General features: G+C 35.2%; 1 protein-coding gene across 2 annotated transcripts in view; it reads right to left on the reverse strand.

Moving 5' to 3' along the window:
- Positions 1-25856, reverse strand: part of HDAC9 (histone deacetylase 9) — a 448017-nt gene that overhangs the window by 72996 nt on the left and 349165 nt on the right. For both annotated transcript variants that reach the window (XM_065751783.1, XM_065751782.1), the window contains 4 exons: positions 24701-24756; positions 24370-24457; positions 19952-20071; positions 19528-19625 (listed from right to left, as the gene is read on the reverse strand). In XM_065751783.1, coding sequence (XP_065607855.1) covers positions 19528-19625; positions 19952-20071; positions 24370-24457; positions 24701-24756 — 362 coding nt within the window. The remainder of the gene's footprint in view (positions 1-19527; positions 19626-19951; positions 20072-24369; positions 24458-24700; positions 24757-25856) is intronic.

Genomic DNA, 25856 nt, shown 5'->3' on the forward strand with positions numbered 1-25856 from the left:
TACTACTAGAACAGCATTTGTTTCCCCATTTACTATTCAGTTATCTCACAGAGGTGGAAAATGAATGAGACCTGAAAGCACCATTCTGATAGACAATGAGCACTTTCAGAAAAACTTAACTTCTTTTATTTATTTATTTTTAAGATAGTCCTTCACTGATCTAAGCACAGCACTTTTCTGAGTGTTGTCTAAGGTACAGTGTGTTGTTATGACCTGTATACAGGTAAGTGGAATATCACAGCACGTACTTCCTACCTGTGAAAGGAAGGTGTGAATGATTTATTGTTGCAAAGGATTGTATCTGTTGAACAAAATCCATTGTGATGTTAATAGAATCAATTTAATAAAGCTGCTGTGATACAGCGGTTGCTCCAAAAGTAATGCCTCACATTTAATTTCACGGAAGCTACAACAGATATAAAGAGCACAATAATGCTATTTGATAGAGAAAATTCTCAGCTACAAAAAATTATTTTCTCAACACAGGCACTGCCACTATCTACGCGTTTTCACCAGCGAAGAAGAGCTTGCATGCTGTGATTGTAAAACCCACAGTTCCACAGCTGCTGAAACATAACCATCTCTACTGCTGAAATGTACCACTCACTGCTTCACTGTACGGCAAGAACTGATGAATGTCAGTGAGTGCAATTTTTTTCTGCATAGAGAAATTCAATGACATACCTTTGCTTCATACACATTTCCATGTCAGGTGCCATTCTGCCAGTCTGCCCCTCTGCTGCCATCTGTCACACAGCAACAAAATGTAATGAAATATTGGTGGGAAGGTTCAACATATATTGCCATCCCACTAACATCTACCTATGTTATCATAACCAAAATAATAAAATAAGAGGTATTACTTTTGGAGCAGCCCTCATACAAGCAAAAATATGATTCTCACAAAAGGAAAAAAGACATTCATTTAAAATTTCTATTATCAGGATCTGAATACCTGTATTATTCACTGAAAATTGCTCAGTATGACAGGATAAATGCTCTGCCTGTTGTGAAGACATAATCCATCCATTGATGATTAATCATTCATCCTTAAATCATATCCAGTCAGAAACTGCCTGCAAGAATCAACTGAAACTTTTTTTTTCTTAATAAAGAACAGTTTTTCACAAATGTCCAAAATATACAGTAAAGCACTGAACTTACAGAAGCATGAGTATGTTCTTTCTCACTTACTCTTGGGGCTGTCACAAGTTTCTCATGTCTGTGCACTTTTCCTTGTGATCCCTTCAGTGCAGTCCACCATGAAAGACATCCAGAGCTGCAGTGCCAAAGGAACTTAGACAAGGTCATCACCTCAGCATCTGGTTCATCATTTAATGCGTGCACAGGTGCATAATTCACAGCATTACCTACACATTTCTCTGTCTCACATTTGGGAATGCTGGCTGGACACTTAACTATCGTCTTTGGTGAAGTTCAGTTGTGCTGTGTCTCTTTTCCTTGAGACAGTTCCCATTTTCAGGAAGAGGCACCTCTTACAAATAAACATTCCTTAAGTTGGAAAGCCCTATTTACTGTATGGGACTTATTGTCTGATGTGGTGCTAGCAGAGTGTCCTTGCTCTTCCTTGTGTCAGTGAAGAAAGAAAATCACTGCAAACTAGTGTCCTAGTAGAGAAAATTCTGGAAATGCCCCTAAGACTTCTACAACTTTGTAGAGCATACAAATGGGTTCAGAGGTAGCTTGCATGCTGCATGAATTACAGAGTCTCTGGTTGTGGAAGCTGTCTTGAAACAGAGGCTGGAGAAAGAATCATCTTACTGCTTACAGAGGTGCATTCTCTACCAAATCGAGAAAGGGTAAGTGACAGCAGAAATTGTCTGACTTGGATTTTATCAAGTAATACTAGTAGTGATGTTCCACATTCTGTGGTATAATGTACTCTAATTTTTAAAGCTCAGTGGCTAATATACAGCCTTAACAGAGAAAGAGTTGCTACTGAAATCAGCCCTTTACTTTTCAGAGCTCTAGTTTGAAGGCTGGCATTTCTGCCACAGCCAAAGTATTATTCATCTTTCAATAAAATGCTGGAGTCATGAACTGAGTGATTTGAAGCTGCTCTACTTATAAACAGATATTCAGGACAGCGTTTTTGGAAGGCAGCCACCAGAGTGTACTCTATTACAGAATAAATCAAACTGAAAAGATGTTCTCTGTCAAGCTGGAGATACTTTTAGAAAAGATCAATTGCAGAAAACATCGCATTTATGTGACTATTTTTAAGCTTGTGTCACTGACAAAGGTATTTCATACACACTGTAAGATCCCAGGTGAGCTCCTCTAACATTTCACTCAGATCACAGTACAACTCTTACATCTAGTGGAGAGGTCTCATTGTTTATAGTACAATGAAGTACAATTAAGGTATGGTCTTCCTCTGACAGGTCTGAAGCGATCTCCATCTCAGTTCCTAAGGGAATGTGTTGAAATGTAGCTATTTAAAAGATCTCCAGCCAACATTTCAACTGCTCCGAACACTCATAAATATTATCAGCTCTGAATTCTGGAAAGAGTCACTGCTGAGAAGTTGTGTCTTCAGGAGTATACAGTACAGCCTGACTAAAGTACAACCTCATCACTGACTATTATTACTTTTTTTGGTCTAAATGTAGACAACAGTGTTGGCTATGGAAGACACAATACAAGGAAATTACAAAGAATGTACAACTGAAGTGGCAAACCTCCCACTTCATCAATAAATTGAAGTGGCTAACCTTGTCTAAGGATATGACTACAGCAAGAAGCAAAGATATCTGTGCTGGATTTCAAATAAGACAGCTGGGATACCAAAAAACTTTTGCCACAGAGGCACTCACTTTCATACAGTCTCTCACATTCCTAACAAAAGGATTTTTATCGCAGTGGACTGTATTACCCTGAAAGATTAACTTGGAGACAGATGATAACTACTTACAGGAAGTTTGTTTACATTTTGACACAGTGTAGTAAAGACAAAAACAATTAGTTCTTGTCGTCCATGAGAATTATATCTGCAGGCATTTCACAGGTAGCCTGAAGCTGGATTGAACATCTACTCTTTCTTTGAAGGTATGGAATTGTAGGCATAGTGCAAGACACTAGCTTAGGACAACCAGACTGGGATGAAATCCCAGTTAACTGAATTCTCCTACAAGAATGCCCACAATCGTTACCCAGAATAGAGATTAATTTAACCAGGAATGGGACCCAATTGCAAATGTAGGATTTTAAAAGTGAGCTAAGGATCTACACTCTCACTATATGTCACGAAGACAGAGGATTCAGCTCAGTTACCCATGTGGAGGTATTCAGCAGCTTTTGGGATGCAGGGCTCTCTTGGCCACCTGCTGACAGTGTGAGGGAGCAGATCTCACAGAAATCCTATGACTAAGCTGTCAGCCCTAAGAGTAAACATCAACTCCTTGAGCACTTCTCAATTGGTACTGGACATGTCTTTTGAAGGCCAAATCAAGGTCCTATTGGGTGTAGGCATTGAAGAGTAGAAAATTATTTGAATAAGCAGTGTATGTCCCTGCTTAAGAGTGAGTACACAGCTACTTCAGTTCAGCTGACTGAATCACCTGAAGTTCTACCATGGGTATTTGGGCATCTTGCTCATATGGAGATGCCTACATTGTAGAAAAATGGTTGGATGTCAGATCTTGGCTCCAAAATCCTCTCTTTTTGTATGCTAGCTTTTATTCATAACCTAATGTGAAGTAAGAAGCCATAAATCACAACTGCATTGATACTATTGAGTAAATAAGCTAAAAGCTCCAGAAGACAAATAATTTTAAGAAACTTTCCATTGATGCTATACTCCAGCCAGTCTTAAGGTACTGGTGCAGAGAAGTCAGGCAGCAGAGGAGCTCAGCCTTCTTTTTCCAAATATAAAATCATCTCTCTTCTTATTCAAAGTAGAAAAGACAAAAGGAAGTGAATCACAACTGTATAATCAAAGTTTTCAACTAAGATCTCAAAATCTGAGGCTGCTTCCCACATATTCCTTTAGGGTAATAGTACAAATTGTTTCTACACAGCAGGCAGAATGTTCTGTTTCTTCTCAATGACTTGTACACTGCTGATTTTTCAGTGCAAAATTCTCAGTCCAATCTGGGCAGCTAATGTTATAATAGTTTATAACAATAATTATCTGAATTTTACAAAGATAATAACATTCATAAGCAACATAGACAAGATAGGACTTAGCACTTTGTTTATTTCACAACTCTTGCATAACCTAGCATGGCATAAATAGTATGGAAATGCAATTATACAATGGCTTCCATTAAAAAAAATTAACTGTCAAAGGTGTGAAATATTAATTTTAGAGATGACTAAGATACGTTTGATTTCAAATTCAAAGCAATGGTTTATGTTATAGTTAAAATAGGATTTTATTTCTGCTAAAAATATTTTAAGCTCAATTATAAATAGAATGGAAAGGGAAGCCTTTTAAATTTTTAAAGAAACACTAAATTTGTGTATATGTTCCTGTGTTTTATTACAGCACTGTCAATCACTGTAGTTATTTTGGGTTACAGTACATATGAATTAAATTAAAACACCAGAGGTATTAGGAGAAAATACAATTAAAAGCAGTCCCTTTCTTTTTGTAATCCTAAATCTAACTTTGCTAACAAGCAGGTGCAAGACTTCACACTACAACTAAGAAGGATAAAGTAGTAAGATATCCTCATTTTTCTACTAGTTGTTATTTTCTCCAAATAATATTAACCCCCATTTGTTTCAAATGATATTCACAATGATCTCCTTTCATTCTTTTCAAATTTATTGTGGTCACAGAAATAAAAGTACAATCCTTTGATCTCTCACATCACACACAAGTAATTTAAAAGAATATAGCGTATACCATGATACAAGAAATAGATCCCAGCTGAATTCCTCAGTCAAAAGAATTACATACCTATTGTAATCCTCTACAAAAGTCCTCTGCAGTTAACTATTCTCACTATTGTTAGTAAGTATGGTAATGAAATGTCACAGTCAAAATCCACAGGTATATACTATAGTTAGGTAATATCCTTATTAATTCTTCCTCAGTTTGCTACCAGTGTAATGGGTTGCCTGCATGAAAACAATCTAGGATGACAAACACATAAAGCATCAGCATCAAATTAAATCTTCTTAGTGTCAGTTATCTTTTTGTTATCTTCTTATTAAGAGAGTTGAAAAAAAGATCTTTTATGAACATTAAAATACAGTGCTGCTAATACGTGTCATGGTCAATAAATCTAAAAGCAGCTTACTGAACCCCGCTGGTTCAAGCCACCTCTTCAGGCTTTCTAAAATTACACATAGAAAGAATAATGAAAATCTAATTTAGGAAAACAGTAATAGATTTGCAAAATAATGATATATATATAATGATCTTTTTTTTAAGCCCCTATTTTAAAATGCAGAAATTTCACAGAGTTAGTGAAGACAGTGTGGCTCAACATGTAGTCTTGGCTCAGCCAGTGAATTGCTGTGTGGTCTCTATACTGTTTTGGAAATATACAACACAACATCATTACATCAGATAATTGATATTTTATGAATATTTTTCTTAGGATTTCTTTTTTTTTAATTGCACATTTACAAGCAATTGTACCTAAGCTATAAGATGGAAATTAGGAAAGTACATGGCCCTCAGCTCCAACATTAAAAATACCCATTTTATTAATAAGCACTCTACCACCTTAAAACAGTCTTGGAAACCTTGAGAATAAGTGGCTTAATCATCCAGGGAATTTTTTCCAGCAATAAAATGCTTCCTCAGCCAATATTCTCTGCATGATTTACAGCAAGCACCTAAGCTTAACTGTATAATGTCTGTAGACAGATGTGTAAAGGATAGATTAAATCACAAGTAGATTTCATATTCTTATTCCTTTTTTTTTTGAAGACCTCATTAGGTATATGCGTAAGGTATGAATTAAATCACTTATAGATTATGCAGTCCCACTTATCCCAGTCAATAAATATTTTCCAATATATTGCAGTGTCATTATATGACCGTATATGCTCCTCTAAATCCCAGTGGTTTCCAGAAAACATGGGAAATGTAGCTGAAAGTACATTCAGACACAAGAGACTTACACCCTATATTTTTTCACTGGCACATCATTGTCTTCAATGTCATGCTTCTTCTGTTCAAAAATTTTTTTCTTGTGATTAATCAAAATATTGAATTTTCTACATAGTTTTGTTAAAAATTTCAGAAGAGATCAAATAGTCTCTTAAGAAGCATTCTATCAAGAAGGAAGTTTTCATTTCCTTATCTAGGTAGTGAAAATGAGAGCATACAAAATCTACTGTTAAATAAAGAGCAGAACATCTATCCATCTGGAAATATTGTTCATAGGAACTCTCACACTATGACACCTACACTACTATTTTCTCACAAAACAACCATTTATATTAGAAGGGAAATCATTGTTTACTGATAATTGTAATGAATTATGATTATTTCAAAAGGTATTTTGTATTAGCCTAGTGTTAATAAAATATGTGTCAATATATGTATAACTAGCTCCCTGTGATGCTGGCTATGGGTTTAACAGGTTAAAATTTCACAAAATATTGATAAAAAAACTAAAACCTGCTGCTTTTCTTTAAAGTCCATAACCAATTCAACATTCTACTAACATAAGACATGTTAAAATGACAGGGCATATGAAAGGAAAGAAAAACAAGAAGTCTTCAGGCTTCTTAAATAGGAGTCCTTTGTTTTAAAAAATCTTCTGCCATACAGATGTAAAATTTGCATAGACATTTTTTATAAAATAACACAAGGTGGAACTACCTCAATTTATAGCAATTTATCTCAATTTCTTTGTGAAACAGATGCCTTAAGGAAAAGTCTGAATACTCTGCAGAAAGCATCTTTGTGACATTTCCAATTTTTATGAAAACATGTTCAAGCTATTAAGAAAAACAGGAATATTAGCTCCTTAAAAATAACAATCTAAAAAATGTACAAACAAAAAAACCAAACAAAAAACAACAAAGGAAATAAAAAATTCTCACAGAGTAGGCAGCAACAAAACTGATTTTTCGGTCTTTTCTGAATTTCTTCCCAAGCTCATGGAAATAAAGTGTGCATTTTGATCTGAACTTCATAGACTGATTCACACCAACAAGTAATATTAATCAATATTTCTTTTATTAGACATTAGTATTGGTGATACAGGATCTGGTACAAATTGGCCAATATTAGACACTTCTATTAGTCTCGGGTGGCCCAATCCTGCAAACATTAATGCACATACGTAGCTGTACTGAGATTAGTAGCCCAACTGGTGTAGGAAGATGGAATTAATACGTAAATAAATGCAGCCACGTGTCTTAGCATTTATGAGATCTGCCCTGGGTTTTCCAAAAGCAAAACTTCAGTGGCCACAGACACTGACTCCTAAAGACCAACAGACATCTCTCCCACTACACTGTCCAGATCTGAAAATTCATTCATGTACACGATGTCACCCAGCTTCTTTTTTTTCCAGCAGCACCACCAGCTGGAGCAGCTAAAGAGATTAGGACCAAACTCTGAAAGTAATTATCTTGAAGAGAATAACTTAGAAGTAACATTGCTAAAATATCTCAACTGTTGCTTGCCATTACAGTATTTCACAGGCGCCCTTCTGTTTTTGCAGAGCATATTACAAGTTACCCTCAAGATATCAGGCTAGTTGCAAGGAGTAGGTTCTGTAGGGTGTCAGGTCTGCAAACACACCATAGGGGTTTCCTCACTTATTCCCACTTCAAAGAAGCATTAAGAACAATTTCTCTTTATTACAGATTTTAACTAGGTTTCTTTCCTCTGTGATGATTAATTAGGCGTTTGTTAAAATTTGCCTTCTTTTCCACCTCTAAGAATAAATGTCCCCTTCTGCTAATCAGACACAAACAAAATGTTTTGAAAAGTAATCACTTGCTAAAAAAAATGGAAATTGGGCTTCTGTGTTTTGAGGAATGTACGCACATAGCACAGTGAAATTTAACACGGGTAAATGATCTGACTACCTCAAAGTGAAGTTTTTGCCTTCCTACAGTGGCCTTTCACCCTGCCCTTTCCTCCAATCTGAGGAGAGCTGATGTTGATGGAACATATAATGGCTCCTTTCCTGTGTAGTAAAGTCAGCAATAAAGCTCAGTAATTAAGGTGACCGGGGAGGCCCAGCCCAGCAGGCTAGTGGTGTGGCGAACACTTTCAGAACTTCAAACAATATCAAAGTCACTGAAAAATGGGCCTAGTTCAGGACTGGTTTGAATTAAGCCTCACTTCCACACGCACTTTTCAAATCCAAGCTCAAACAAGAAAGCCAAGGCCTTCTGGATTTCATTAGAGCCAATTATCTTATCTGTTTCATCTCAGGCCTGACCCTAAGGCTGGCAAACAGCTATTCAGTGCGTTTGTGTGGTTGTTTAAGAAAGCCTCCAACCAGCCAATAGCCTGAGGAACTGCTAATTAAAACACAGTTGCCCCCTGCCTCTAGTGATTAAATATTTTCAAGCTTTTGTAAATAATTTTTCCATTCTTTGCCCTAAGCCTCAGAGGTCCAATACATGCAGTAATTTATTTAGTTTGTCAAAGAATAGTGCTGGAAATAAAACTATAATAGAAACTTAGGAAGCTCTTATATCTCACTTAAATTCTGCAAGTGACATTCTACAAGCTTGCAAAACATATACTGTTTCTTATATCATTAAGCCTTAATAACCTTATTGTGTTTGAAGTGATGCAGTGTACAGCAGGCTCTACATTTTCTTGATAATCATCGTGTTTCCCCATATGTCAACAAGATACTTGTGCTCATGAGCTTAATGAGCTCATGGACACTGCAGCAATGATACTAAGCAATATGTGTGTTCCTGAGTTAGATGAACAGGGGATCATACTTCCAAAGTCTGTTTGAAGAAGGACTGAATCCTAACAGAACCATATCCATATGTCTCACTGGAACAAGAGCATTCCCAGAATACAGGACCACATTACAGTGATCCACTTAAGATCAGTTCATTCACATAGAAAACAAAGAACTGCACGTCTTTCATCTAGTCTAGAGGACTCAGTCCCTCCATATCCCCCTTTCAAGTCCAGGGGAGACACCCTCTCTGCATCAGATCTGAGGATTTGATTGGATAATGTCAGCCTTGGTCCCAGAGAATCCATCAGCTTTCATGACCCAGTGTGCCATATTCAGCCATTGCCTCCAGTGCTGGGGGTGCGTACCTTTCATGCAGTGTGGTGCAGAGAGGAATTGTCTACCTCTTTTTATTTCTACCAATCAAAAACATCTCTCAAATCAATCTTTTAACTCTTTACATCTTGCTATTATCCTTAATAACAACATATTATTGTTAATACATTGTACTGAAACTACTGTTGTACTAAACTGCAAAGAAAGAAGAAAAATGACTCCTGTCTTACACTCTATGTGTAAGTGGCTCCTGACTAAACATTATGGAGAACACATCAGTATACAGACTCAGGCACTCTTCATATATAGGAAATATAGCACTGTTTTAGAGGAAAGGAAAGCTAAGATTCTATTCTGAAGAAGGTCTAGAACAGAAGTGTAGGACAGGCAGCAATTTGTACACTCAGTGGTTTTGAGGGCAGAGATGGAGAAAGGAGTGTAACAGGGAGCTTAACAGTACTTCTACTTTTCAGTGAAACCTGACTGTGTTACTAGTGACAATAGACTCTTACAAGAGTGTGGGGTAAATAACTCCCAAGGGTGGCACTTCACAACAAAATTATATAGATGATGGTATATTTTGAGTAGCTCTATACAGATGGGATGCAAATAATACAAAAGAGAAGATAGCTCACCATTAGGATATCAGGGCTCACAGGGGACTCCACATAGGAGGGATCTCCAATAAGAGATCCTTCCCTGGTGGTGGTCAGCCCTTAAATGGGGTTTGGGAGAGGTGGAGCCAGGCTCCACCCCTTCCAATCACACAGGTATATCACCTTCACCTGTGCCCCTACGGCTGACTCGGTGCTCACCTCAGGTGACCAGTCAGTGGTTTAGGCTGTGGTTCAGCAGTTCCCATACATAAGAGGAATTCAAATTTAAATAGATGAATGAAGAGAAAATGAGTGAGTGCTAAAACGTAACTTTCATATCCAGAGGGAACCTGTTTCCACAGAAAGTTCATCACATACATAGCAAAGCAGACATTAATAAAGCATGGCTATTGAGAAGTCATTGCCACACAGGAACTGAAGCACTTGCAGAGGTTTAACAATAGTCTATTACTCTATAAACTTCTTGATTGGTAATAGGGAGCCACTCTCCTTTCAGATTCATAATGGATGGTTAAATGCATAACTTCTTACTAAAATAGAATCTTGTATGCGTGGATCCCTAATATTTTGCAGAAGGTGAATTCTTTTAGAGTATAGAAATTTCAAATAGCCAGTACAGGCATTAACTTCTGACATGATAGGGTCCCCTGATTTGTAGGAATGAGGGAAGAAAAGCTGTTCTCAATCATTCAGGTATAAGGTTTTTTCACACAAAGTTCTTTGCTTCCTAGAGTGATGTCCTCACCGTGAGGCAAGAGATGAACACAGTCATGAAACGCATTTGAAACACAATTAGTTGTTTTCTTGAAAATTTTCAAATGGTTTTGTTTTTATTGCTGCTTATGTTGTCTTTAGTCAGCTCTACTTAGTAATTCACACCACACCTGGCATGGGAGGGAGAAAGCAGCAGATTTACTGATGAGGAAAAAAGGATCAAATAAACCTCATCTTCCTATGAGTCCTCTATTTTATATCATCTGACATGAATGTACACTGTTGCATGACACAGAAAAAATGACATGCAGTTCCCCCACATCCAAGGCATATCTATTTTCACTCTGGTTATAACGTGCTGTAATGATACTTTTAGAATTTTGGTAACTTACTTTGACCCCCAATATAGTATGACTAGAAAGATAGTGGTAGGCAAACATATGAATCAGATAATGAAATATTTTAAAAGCTTGGTTTGTTTCAAGCCATGACAACTCATAAGAGTGTTTGCATAAAATTTGAAAGACTTAATTATTCAATTATGCTAAATGTAGTCAAATTATCTACGATCAGATCCTGTCACATTTATTGGTAAACAGCCTTTGGTTTCCCAAACTTTTATGGACAACTTTTGTAAGAAGTTGCTGTTGAGTATAAGCAACATTACATATTATCCATTAATTAATTAATGCTGGCGTGAAGAGCTGACCCTAGAAGATATAAAATTAAATAATTTTTGATCATAGCACAAAGGCTTCACTTTCCTTAAAAAAAATACAAACATATGCCAATCACAGTAAATTACTCTATGAATGAGCTTTTTTTTTCTTGTATTACTTGTAGGAGTTAGAAGTGTGATAGATTCCCTCACTCTGAGTAACAACCTACTCTTCACGAAACTGTGCTGATTTAAAGGGATTACTGGTGGCCCAAGCAGTGCTGATAATACCACATAATCATGAGTCATAGACCTCCCTGAACTTTTTCATTAGATATCTATTTTTGAGATATATGTGTTTTCATAGTTTTAAACATCTCTTCTGCAAGATTAAGAACTGACTTTAAAAAGTAATAAAATACTCAGAATTGGGGCTCCAACAACATCCAGTAACATGAAACCTCATAAGGTCTTGCAGCACTGAGGAAGCACTACTCAGCATAACTCAGGATTTCAAAATTTGTGTCCTGCTAGATTTCTCTATTTTTCTTTGGAATCACTCAATCTTTACCTTCTAGAATAAGTGTTTTGCTTTGTTTATGAAAAAGACTTGTTCCTTTAATTCAATTTCTTTACAGGCAAAGAGTAGCATAGATACACAAAACCATTAGAAATTAAAAATACCTCCAAGGAGTTATTGATGTGAACATCTATAAGCACAGACATGGGACAAAGGTACTCACACAGTCTTACACAGACACACAGGTGTGTGAGCATACTCACAACCACACAATACTTCTTTGCAATCCAGCTTATGTTTGAAAGGAGGAAAATAAAAACTCTGGTTTCTTTTTCGTGAAGTACTAAAAGAAGGATAGTGGAGGTCTCATTAGCAAAGCTAGCTAAAAAAGGCATGAATAAGAACTGTGTAGCTGAAAGGCCTCTGTTTCTGCTGTTCTTGTAACAACACTTCTGTCTGATTCTGGATAATGGGCTTTTAATAAAAATACCCACCAAAGGAAAACAATTAAACAATACATAAAGCACCAGGGTGCAATCTAGTGGTTCTGTTATAGTCTGGAGCTGTTCCAGCAGAAAACATGTGGATATTTTTTACAGGCTATAGTGTAGTTCTCGAAAGTTATTATAAAGCAACAAAATTTAAATTGAGGCTGGACATCTACACAATTGCACAGTGTTGCTGTAGGACTTTTAATTAAGACCTGAGATTTATCTCTACTTTATACCACAGATATTTTGACTAGTAGATGAAAAATATCTTGTTCTATCCCCACTTTTTAATTTGTTCCAGGATTATTTGAGTGGTATTTCTCATCTTTTCATCAAAATATTTGACAATTCTTTATCCCTGCACCTTTGTTCTTTCATCTTTCCAGCTTGATAAAAATTGGAAAATTTTTCTATTGGAGAAGAGCTCAGGTACTTTTCAGTACATCTAAACTACAGACCATGTACAGCTTAAGGTTTAATCAAACAGTTTTTAACATGAACCACATAAACCTGACACATGCCATATTTTATTATCCTTTCTTCTCCACCCCCTTCTCTGCCATGTCAGTAAAAGAATCTGTGCATTTGTAGAAAAGTAAGCAGACACTAATTAATTTCTGTAATGAAAGGTTTCACTTCTCTAGTTCCAGTGCATGAAAGGAGCATCATATGTAATTTTAAAAATCCTGATACTGTAAAGGTGAAAATTTAGTGTAGTTCTGTGATAAATTAGATTTTCTGAATAAAAATAAGCAAGGAGGAAGAACAAGGGGTCGCAGGGTATAAAGAGTGATGCAAGGATTAGTTTTATGGTCAACTCTGAAGTATAACAAAATGTTGAAGAGCTGTTTATGCTAGAGTTTCAAGTGCTTTTAGCTCTGCTTCTCAACATCTTAAGGAGTCTCACTCTATCAATATTAATACTAATACTAATGCTTCCAATACCAAAACCAATACCAATATCAATACTAATAAATACTAATACAATAGTAAACTTCATGCTCAGAACCTTTGTCAAGATAAAGATGGCATTAAAATTTACCATTATTTCCAAAAAAGTCACAATCAAAAGTTGTTCCAAAGCCACAGATCCATAGAACTACTGGATATTTACACAATGAACCTATATTCTAAGCAGATTTTAAAAATAATATTCCAAAAATCTTCCACCTTTTCCAAAAGTCTTTGAATTGAACTGCTCAGGCTGTTCTTTTTTCAGGTGTTTTGTATACCTTTCTTTGAATATCACTCTGACATTTTCTGTGGCAGAGTGGAAAAGAAAGACCTCAGATTGGTATGCTCATCTTATAATACTTGGTAGAAGCTGACAAAATCAGAAATATACAATTGATTGTAACTCTAACTTACAACTCTGTAGAATGCTGCGGATGACTGCAAACTATATACCTACATACAGATACCATCACACATACTTCTTATAGCTCCCATAATTCTGTTCTATTCAGGTATATTTTTCTGAATAAAGCAGTACTATATGCGTGAGAATGCAGAAGATTATGGACAATTACCAGTTTTCATAACATTTGGGTAAATCGTTACCTGCCTCTTGTACATACAACTCAGCGATTCTGCCTTCCTCTTTATGAAGTGTTGAGTGCACTGCTCTCCACAAATAGACAAGAAATAGCAATACCTGGGCTAATTCTTGCCATTTATTATAAAAGAAAATACTGAGAACTTAAATTTTTATTTCCATTAGCAAATATAAACATTGCATTTTGCTAGTCTAAGACATGGAATTCTCTGATAACACAATAGATTAAGATTCTAAAGTTCTTCATTCTTTATTCTTCTAACTCTTTTATGACTCATGAGGTTGAGCAGCTAATATGGCTTTTTTTCTTTGTTTCCATTCCCATATTTTTCCATTTTTATCTCTTTTCACTACTAGTGATATATATGGTGATATATATATTATATAGCCTTATCATCAGACTCTGGACTTTGCAGTCATAGAAATGGCAGCATTATGCTATGAATATTTAGAATTATTGTCTCAAAATTGCTCTTTGTGGAAATCATTAAACTTTATAACAATATACCATTGTTCTACGACTCACTATAAATAAAGCTAGGCAAAGTTAGGAGAAATGTTGAGTTTTGACTCCCACATTCTTTTTTTTTTTTGTTGTTTATCAGAAACCAGAGTTTCTGTCCAGAGAGTTACACTATATTGCAGAGGGGTGATGTCAAATAAAGCCATAATAATATTCAAAATAATATAAATTGATGGTTCGCCCTCATGTGGTACATTAAGCTTACTTCTAGAGAATAGAAAAATTTCAGAGATGATCAATTACAATCATAAGAAAAAAACTATTCCTAAATAGAGATCAAAAACACAAGAAATGCTGGCTTTTGAGAGACAAGAAAGAAGAAGGAATGTGACAAGGGGAATCCAAACATGTTTAAAATAATAAATATGCATAGGCAAGAATGTGCACTTCATCTACTCTCATAGTACACAAACACATGTACTTTTAATGAAATTGGAAGACCAGAGATTTGAGATAAAAAAGGAATTTTTCTTTTCAGACACACATACATAAGATGAGGAAACTCAGCACCACAAGATTAAATGAATAAAGAATCTTAAACTGATTGGAGTTGAAAACTCTATATAATAACTCTATATAAAAAGAGTAAAATTCATAAAAGCAAATTTATGGAAAATAAAGGTAATGTATACAAATCTCTACTATCTATATATACTTACATGAAACAGTATATGTAAAATGCGCCAATATTTCTTTGAGTTTTACCTTTGGAGTGCATATATGAATTTGTAACTTAAAAAATTAAAAAAAAAAAGTGATAATATATATTCAGAAACAGATTTAGTAAGGATAGTATATTTGGAAAAGAACAAAACTATATAATGTTTTTCACCTGAAATATCAAAATAAAAGATCATAGGATCAGGAAATACAAAACTAAAACAAAAACAAAAAAAAAGGTCATTATACATCAATGTAATCTCTCAAATAATCTTAATTATGTCTTGTAAGATGATAAGACTAAAATGAACATTTCTAAATATTTTTTATCAGAGAGTGGACCACTGTGATTTTTAGATGCATTTATTTTCTACCAAAATAATTTCTTTATTTCTTTTGTAAAGGAGTGAGTACTTTTTGTATACTCTTATTTATTTTCTTTTATTTCTACACTTCAACATACATGATTTCAAATACAACTTTGATTTTGATTGATTTCTTTTTTTCCAGAAATCATTATTTTGAATTACTTATAAATTTTTGTTGTATTTACAGTCAAATCATGGATATATAAGTTAATTCCTAACTCTACCTCAGTGTCACTCATATCTTTTAAACTTGCTCACTGTATTAAATTAAAATCATACACATGACTGCTAAAAATCAACCTCAAATATAATATTGTCATGAGCTATTTCTAATGATTCCAAGAAACACACACACATTTCATTTTATGTAAGCTTTTACAGCCAGGTTCACTGATATGCTGTGGCTGTTTTATGCTACTCTGGAGTAGAGCAAAGCAGCCAGAGCATACTGGCTGGTTAAGCTAAATTTACAACTTCTTTGTTGAATAAAAGCAGTACAAAGCAGTTGGAAGGTACACTCAGTTTCCTTCTGTCTCTTGCTTCTCCTTCATTTTTCTCAGCTCTCACATTTGTTTCCATTTCCTCCTGCATCTGCTATATTTTGCTCTACACAGATTTCTTCTGTCATCTGTAAACTGAGTACATACATGTACGCATGTGTGTGTACAACACAGACCTTCTGCCTCCTTTACTGAAAGCATCTGGTATAATGTGTAGCTTAAGAAAGTAATTATTTGAACATTAGTATCTGACCATCACTCTTGCTTTTTCTATAGCTGTTGTCAGAAGAGAATGGATTACATTCTCATAAACTGAAGTGTAGAATCACCTTCTTAGTGAGCAGCAACTATCTTCTATATTTTCAAAGAGATTAAAACAAATTTCACTTAAATAGATGGAATTAAATGATGAAACATAACTCTCTAAAGCCAAAAGCCTTGAAAACATTGGAAATGAGCTGTGCACTTTTGTTATCATATAGAAAAAGAAGACACGAATGCCCTTTAGGAAAAGAGCATCCTTTCAAGGATTTTTGAAGATAAAACTGTTGCTTAACTATGCTGAATATCAAACAAGAATTTCTGGGCAAAATTAACATTTTAGTATTGCACATCTATTTGATTCTCCAGAAACTTCTGTCTCCTACATTTTCTACTATCTTCATGTAGCTCTCACGAGCAAATACATTTTCTTACTAGAAACTGAATATAAATGAAACAAAAACCACCTTTATAAACAAAACATTTAAAATGCCTTAAGCCATTTAAATTTGATTTTACATTATAAAAAAATTAGTTTAAAAGCACAAGAAGAATCTTCATGTGGTACAGATTACTAAATGGCAGACTCAAACCAGTGCTAAGTTTCCCATTAGTGTCCCACGGAAGCCATCAGATTCTGTTGCAGTGATTACTCTGTGATATGGTTCTAATTCATCTTCAACTGTCTTGAATTTTTATATGACAACTGCTTTTTTTCCCCTCAAAATAGGAATATTTTCTAGGATAGTTTGGAGGAAGATAATGAGGTGGAATCTCATTAAGTCACAGCAGGACTTTATTAAGATAGATCTAGCTATTCATATATGCAGCTAACAATAACAAATACTTGGCTACATGTATTTATATATATGTCATAGAATTATAAAGTCATAGAACAGCCTGGGTTGAAAAGGACCTTAAAGATCATCTAATTTAAACTCTCTTGCTGTGGGCACAGTTGCCAACCACTAGAACAGGCTGTCTAGAGCCACATCCAGCCTTGCCTTGAATGCCTCCAGGGATGGGGCATCCACAACCTCTCTGTACAGTGTATGTATCTGCGTGTATATATAAATGCTCATACAGCTCTACAAGTATATTCTACCCTCAGAACAATACCTGATGTCTAATATATATAATCTATCTATCTATCTATCTATCTATCTATCTATCTATCTATCTATCTATCTATCTATATTATATATATATAGATAGATAGATATCTATTATATATATCTATTATATATATAGATAGATAGATAATATATAATACATCATATATAATACCTGAGTATGGGCAGATCTTTAGTCATAAAAAAGGACTTGGTCTCTATTTATGTGGACACTATCATTCAGAAGGATCAATCAAGCAGTAACGAGTCATCTTGTGTCATGGTTGCAGACACTTGAAACACTTGCTTAGTGTAATTCTAGGAAGATGCTATGGTTCTGCAGGTTATAAAGCAAAAGCTATGTGGACCCTCTAGGGAGCTTTATATTATTTTCATGCAAATTTCTCAGTTCCTAAGGACTGAAACAATTAAGCTTTCAAAGCTACCAGAAAGCAGGAAGCCTCATCTGTTCTCCAACTCAGCTCCAACCACCTGCAAACTTCCTGACATCTTCATTATGTTGGAACTTCAACAATGCACTGTTCTGCCATTGCTAGGGTCTGAATGTTGTAGAAGCTTTCTCCCTGATGAGGAGAAAAATCTCTCAATTTTGTCCCTTCATTTTTCTCTTTTCACAAATAACGACATTCAATGTTTTCCCCGTCTCTTGGTTAGGAACATCTACATAAATAACAAGCTCATTTTCCTTAACTACAAATTTTACTGCATACTTTCAAAAAAAACTGATCTGTTGCAGGTAACAGCTCCTGAGCAACAGGTGACTTGCTGGCTTGTTTACCAAGTCTCCTATTGTTTTTCCCCAAAACTGTACGTTTCTTCCTATCTATGGCAAAAGGATTACACATTGGAGCTCTCATTCCGGACCATCATCTCATAATTCTGTCCTGGACAAATTAATAATGCAGGTTACACCAGCTATAGTATTTTGGTTCATAGCAGGGATAGATCCTGTTTCAAAGATATATATATAGGTCACATTACCTATATCATTATTGGCATACATTGCATCCAGACCAAGAAATCTGGGGTGAGCATATCAGATATTAATATCAGATACTAATATCAGTTATTTGAACCATCCAGTCCTCTCAATTCCGTAAAATCTCAACAAAGAATGATATATTGGAAGGTAACAACAATTTGAGAAAGAGTTTGAGGCAACACCAAGGTATAGAGGAATTAAAATTTGTCACTTATTATCTGTTCAGATTGTTCTAAAGCACAGGCTAAGGTTGTACATAAAACTCAAGCATTTTTTCACAAAGACTGTGTGAAGCTGTGAATGTACTTAGCCATTTCTGTGTCTAGGGCTGGGACTTTCAATTCAGGTGTGCTGTTTTTCAGTTCCTTGGCATATTATTTCATGGGCTACACAGGAGTACTTCAGAAAATAAAGCAAAAATGTGTTTTATACTTTTTTTTATGTATTCGGTAAATAACATAACTCAAATCTACACAAGGCAAATGCATTTCTTCAAACTGAAATTCTTGGATGTGATCAGATGTGTAAGTTGTCTCATTGCCTTTCCAGCACGTCAGCTTTCACTAAATGAAATATCTTTTCAGATGTATCATTTATCCAATAATGAGAGGTGAATGCTCACTAAACCCTTCCATTGAATTGCTGAACAATGAAGGAAATGATGTGTAAAACAGAACAACTAACAGCATGGTTCAAAGTGGTTCTATCTCCTCCAGTGCCATGAAAATAAGACTAAAGATTATGACATATCACCTATGAGAGAATAAAATTTCATTTATAATGAGCTATTGAAAGCAAAGAGAAACATACCATGAAACAATTCCCATAATTTTTATTGTGACATCTCACAATTTTCACTTTTAAGTAACTAGGTTTCCACTGAAAATGATAATTGGTCAAATTTGTGAGCATCATGTGAGCATCATGATGAGAACTGTAAACTAATGAGGACCACTGGGTGTGGACCATACTTAGTATTGCTTTGTATGTGCTATACTTTTAAATAACCATAAGCAATATGAACAGTATTTTTCTTGTGTCTGGTATCATTGCTTAGATTTAAATTTTTATGTCATTTTAATGGCATGACATGATAATAATAAAATGAATGACTGACTAAATCATTTGACCTTTTTTTTATTATTCTATATGAGTGACCACTACAACTGAGCTATCCATTTATTAATCTTACTGACATTTCACATACCAGGATACTGGTATTAAAACAATTTCACTGTGGGTTTCACCGTTCTCCTGTCTTTCAAAATTACAGTCATTCTTATTCATGTGTTTATGTAGTACCACCAGTTCTCAAACTTTGAAAGAAAAAGATACCAACCTGAATGCTGTGAGATACTCAACATCTCCCATGGGAGGATCCAAACCACCTGTCCAAGCAATATTTATATTAAAACCTTCACCTGGGCCACTTCCAACCTGAAAAATAGGAAGAAAATGACAAAAATAAGTAAAATGGAGGAAAAGAGGAGGGAAAGAGGGAGAGAAAAAAAAAAAAAAGAAAAATCTGAAGTGTGCTTTAGAAACAAACATCAAACAACACATCAGATCAGCCAGCCTTATTTGACAAGGACTGCTCTGGGTTATGCACTTGTTCTTCACTGGTCCCCTGCTCCCAGTGGACAATTTGGTAATCTGGTGTAATTTAAAGAACTAGAGAAGGACAAGAAAATTAGGGGTAATCATGCAATGCAATTACCTGAAAGATACAAATAAAAATGGGACTCTAAAGAAATAAACCTAACCTCATTTGGGGCTCCACTGCCAGGGAAGAAGTTGCCTTCATCATAGCGATGGAGGGAAACATACAGGATGCTGGGGTCAGCATAAAAAGCCTGCTGTGTACCGTTGCCATGGTGAACATCCTAAAGGAGAAAGAAAACAGATGACAAATGTAATAATGTCCAACTCAGTGCAGAGAGCTCAGTTCTGCTTTCTTTTACCCCCTCTCTCTCTGTTTCTCTACCTCTCTTTTGCCCTTCTTTTGTCTTTCCTTTTCCCCCTCCCTTCACCACCCCATACTTCCTGAACTTTCAGGCAAATTACTCTTTAATGCACTCATTTTTTAAACTGGCTTCTAAAAATCAGGAAACCATAGCGAGCGTGCCCTGGAGACTCCAGATGAGCAGTCATTGAGAAATCCCAGTCCTTTTGTACAATTAGATATTTATACACCAGCTCTTTGTACTCCTTGCCTCAGTGATGGAATCTAGCATCCTGTTTTATGGAGGAATTTTATGACTTATTAACTGCCAACAGTTCATAACCCCTCAGGCTTAATTAACTAGCCTCATTGGCCTCTGAAGAAAGACTAATGTTTAAACTACAAACTAGTATTTTGCAGAAGGATCTATAGTTTACAGAGCTTTTTCACAATTCTTGACAGAACACTAAACATAAGTGTATTCATTGATTTGCCAAGTTCCACTACTGAGGTCAAGGGCTCTGCGACCAGCTGAGTAAATTGGCTTTCTTGAAACATTCAGTTCAGTTAGCAGTCCCTCAGCAGTTAGATCCACATCAAAAGAGATGCCAGATGCAGAATGGACTTCATACTTCACTTTTGCAAAATCATGATAGCAATAGTTGAAGACATAGGAATATGATCTCATTAGCTATTAAATTATCTAGCCGATAGGATGGTGCCTTCCACAATCAAGGAGTGACTTTGGCCAGTGCCCATACTTATACCATTATATAATGCCAGAGAAAAGAAATTCTGTCATTAAATAAAATTCTGAAGAAAAAAAAATCCTGGCAGCATATCTGTATAAAAAAGAATGATATGGAATTTTCATATTTTTAATTTTTGTTTTCACAGTTATACTATTGTAATGTACATCAGACAAAATTTTACAGCAAAAATGGAAAATCCTCTTTGGTGAATTTGTAAATTTTTCTATTGGGATTTTTGAGAAGCTGAAAAGATATATATATATTGTTCATTCTCCACCTTTATTTGAGCCATTTAAAATTTCTGACAAAAAGATAGAATTTGAAGGAAAGACAAAGTACTTCAAATGATGACATTATCATTCAGACTATATATTTATAAGTACTAAGAGGTTTGAGACACACTTAGTTTCAGAGATCTCTATCAATGGTCACATTTTCTCTAGGATACCTGGCCTCCATGAGGACTCCAGTTAAATCTAAACTGGTAAGAGCACAGCAAATATTGCCCATTGCTCAATCTCTTTGCCGGCTAACATAGCCCATAATTCTCACCAACACTGCTCAAGGTTCTCTACATGAGTCTCATCTGTACTGTATTAATCTTGACTTGGTCTCCTCTAGAACCTACTGGAGATAACACTGTGATGATTATTTTTTTCTCAGTTGAAAGTGCTTGAAAAAACAGGAGGATGGAATCACAGTAAAATTGTATAAGGGCTAGCTTAAATGTAATACACTAGGGATGCAAGGCAGCACACATTGGTGTGATGGTGTTGGAGGATTGAAGGCAGCCAGAATACTATTAGTAGGCAAATGAAGTCAAATCTGGCATGCAGCCTAATCCCAGAAACACATCTAGTTTTCATCTGGGACAGAATTAATTGGTTTACTCCAAAACACACCCAGATCTTGCTAGCATATTTATGGGTATGGATGGTCTTGGGACTAGGAATTCAACAAGAATCTGATTAGCACTGGTGGCGACACAGATATTTCTGCAGACACCAGGCCTAAAAATGTAGGAGCACTTTGTTTTTTTATTGTCATTAGTCCTATTCTAAGCATACTTAGGATATACTCTTGGTTTCCAAACAACAAGAAAACAAATTAAATGGGCAGACAGAGCTTTATTATTATTTATTATTGAAATCTCAAGGCTAGTTTTCTTGTCTAAACTTTAATTTCACCAAGGGATACTCTGTTTTCAAGAGTACTAACTTCTCTGTTTAGACGAAGGAGTGTGTTCTTTATTAGTGTGGATGCTGCCATATGAGAAGAATATTCAAATTCTGCCCTTAGTAGATCAGATGAGTTGAGGATACATGGGTCAGTTCCAAAAATAAGATTTATTCAAAAGGTGAAATAAGGATATAAAACATAACAGAGAGTTCTTTTATTTTTATGTAGAAAAGAAATGAAGGAAAGATTAAAATTTTAAAGTTAAGAATTTCTATACGAACATATAGTGACTACAAAGACAATAATCCATTTGTAACTAGAAATCTGTTTAACGTGTCAGATTGAACATTACTATTTAATATTTAAACTTCAGTAATTTGCATAGCTTTCAACTAGTATGGGGTCCTGCTGTGCTTGTCACTATCAAAATATAATCTCAAATGTTAATTTCAAATCTAACATTTTTAATTCCTTTATTTCTTTCAGATGCCCAAGTTTTGTTAGTGGACATAGAGACACTAACATTATTCTTTCATTCAGTTTAGATTGAGAATTATCCATAGTTTCCACGCATATATGAAATTATTCATATGAATTTTCGTGCATCACTGCACTGATCAGGGAGCATGTTAGGGACTGGACGGCATCTGCTCCAGGAATGAAGTAATCTGTATCAGCCATATATTTCTCCCCTTTCACCAGCTGAGATACTCTGGCCAATGGAATAGTCAGAGAGAGGCTGAACATTCCCTATCTACTTCTCTGAGTAAGTATAAGAAACCTCACAGGTAATCATTTGCACAGGTAATCATTTGCACATTTAACCTTGCTTTGCAAAATTGAAGTTGAATTCCTAAGTGCTTATTGGTTGCATAGGTCAAATTGAAGTTATTTCTTTCTTGATGAGGTGAATGTAACACTTATAGTAAGAAACAAAACAAAACAAAACAAAAAAACCAACAAACACTGACAAAATTCAAACTTTGAGAATATTCTTATTCAAAATCAAGAATTAACACAGAGCTCATATTTGGATAGCATTTAGAGCAGTAAAACTCAATGAACTGCAAGATTCAAGCCGGAAAATGGATACAGTATACAGTGGAAGAGATTTTTTTCACAAATACTGGTTTCTTGTAGTTTTTAAATATGTTCCTACGTGATAGTAGAATGATGATACATATTTTAAAAAGTATTCTAAGGATATCTAACTTACTTATATACTTATTCTATGACTCATTTTTCCCTTGCCATTCTTTCTCCCACGTTCCACCTTTCTCTGGCTCTCTTCAACAACCAGTATGCTTATTTAACTGAACAAAAGTGCTAGATGGTAAGGCCATGACTTCACAATAAGATTTAATTATGAGTGCAGATATGAACAAGATTTAGGCTATTAAGCTCTGCACTTCAAAAACCCTTTAACATATTTTGTCTTTAAATCTTTTATCACCTGCAAAAATTAATTAACTGCAGATGTAACAGGTTAGGTTTTGATGCCAGGGTTCATTTCCTGTCTATGCTTTGTCAGACACCCTATTACACCTCCTCATGAACTGTAAGAAAACAAAAATGGTGCTCATAAATCAGCATTCAACTTTCCTTGGGCTGTGCATTGGGCTGATCCTTTAAGTGCAAGGCAGAACTCCAATTCATTATTCATGAAAATAATATAGACAACATGCCAAATGTCATCTGCATTTAAATAATCCATTTGTTAAAACTATTAAGCACTGTGTAAGAATGCCTTCTATTAGAATACAAGACTAATCCTATGAAGTGGATTTTTAATCACATAGCTTTCCTTCAGGGAACCATCAAAAACTGGCAAACATGAATTGCAAACTTCTTAGAAGGAATGACCTGTTGATTTGTTTAATGATATTGAACTTACACAACACGTTGAATCATTGCTAGCTGGGAGAAATAGCCAATTTTGTTACCAAAGCAACAGCATTCCTTAAAGCACATCAGACTATTTAAAGTTTGTATTCTGTAGGGAGAAGTAAACTTGGGTTCTGTAGGGTTATTTTAACAGTGGAAGTATCAATTCATTTAAGGACCATAAAAGTTGCCCTGATCTGTGCCTTCTTCTCATTAAATTGCAGTTAACACCATTAAAGTGAAACATAGATGTTTATGGTTTCAGTACTGCCATCCTGGCTTTAATGAGTTCCCAAAATCAGAGGAAATGCACACCTTTATTACTTGTAGGTATTAAAAGCAGGAAAGTCTTGACACATAAATACAAACTCATTATCTTTTATCTAGATGCACCGAAAATGTGATGCTTGTCAAGAATACATACCAGATCTACAATCAATATCTTGCCTATATTTAGCTTGTCTCTCAAGTATTTGGCAGTAATTGCAATCGAATTAAAAAAGCAGAACCCCCTGTGGAATAGAGAAGAACAGAAATAAGAAAGCAAATCAGTCAGGAAAACAGCTATAAATAATGTTCAGAGCATTTTCAAAAAATGCTATATGATCTCTGAGGCCATAAATCTGCTTCTGGGAGTACCTAGAAAGCCTTTTCAGTCATCTGCTAACAATTACAGTTCTACAGAGACATGCACAACACAGGTGATTGCCAGTAACCTTAGTGCTCCAAGATGGGCAATATTCCCTGGTACTTACATGGCTGTTGATTCTTCAGCATGATGGCCTGGGGGCCTTACAACAGCAAAACCATTCTGTAAGAACAAGATAGGTTTTCAATTATCAGCTTAAAAAAATACTTGACTCAGTGCAAAACAAGGCAGCAGGCAGATTGGACTGAAATCTATTAGATGCTCTAAAGCACCTTTTTCCTATTCAATAACACTTTCGTAGTAGTTCCTAAAATAATACATTTGCATATAGTGGTATATAAGCTTATATAAATATGTACACAAGCATATGCATACACATACAAACAAAATGACCTAAAGAGGAGGAAAAGGCAGGATCAGAAAACTGTTATCAAATTTGCTGCCTAGAATTCAGATTTATAAGGAAGCAGAGATAAACAATCCATTCTTGATATAACTTTGTGCAACCTCACATTGCTCTATATCAAGACTCTTCAAACTGTAAGTAGGTTGAGGTATATATATTAAAAGATTATTCGTTGATGACCCTATATTCCATATGGACAACATGATACATTCAGACCCATACACATGCAATTCCAACAGTAGAAAAAGATCAGCAATGAATGTCCCATATTTCTGCATTCTAATTTAAATTTGGGAACCTGCCAGGCTAACAAGTTTAACCCTTTCCTTAAAGTCAGTTCCTAACACAGTCTGAAATCTCATAGAAAATTTCACAATGGGCAACATTAGCATCAATAATGAAGGATTTTTTTGTGCAGTAAAACCATGGTAGATTAAAGGGAGGATTTATCTCATCAAATTTCTCTTGCAACTAAAACCTTCATCAAATCTACTCTTTGTTTCAATGACCATAAATAGTTGGTTTCTCTATTTAGCTATATACTTGATATCAAATTAGTGACAACACATATATCAAAATAAAAAGCTAAAATCTGTGCATAAGGCTGTCAGCCAAACTTGTATTTCTAAACAGTCTCATTCAAATGCTATGTGTATGTGTAGGACTATAAGACTGAACACTACATTTTCAGAGGGGAAGGAATGGAAAGGATGGAATATTTCTATATTCTAATAATCAATATTACAGCACGACTCTTAGATATACTCAAGCTAGTTAAATGTCAGTGTTTCATTCTTTACTCATATGTGAACTTGATAATTTCTGAACTTTCACTTTGTGGTTTTACTGGCATTGC

The sequence above is a fragment of the Cyrtonyx montezumae genome, unplaced genomic scaffold (assembly GCF_038088225.1).
Source record: "Cyrtonyx montezumae isolate F1298 unplaced genomic scaffold, pur_monq_1.0 scaffold_8, whole genome shotgun sequence".
NCBI classification, from domain to species: domain Eukaryota; kingdom Metazoa; phylum Chordata; class Aves; order Galliformes; family Odontophoridae; genus Cyrtonyx; species Cyrtonyx montezumae.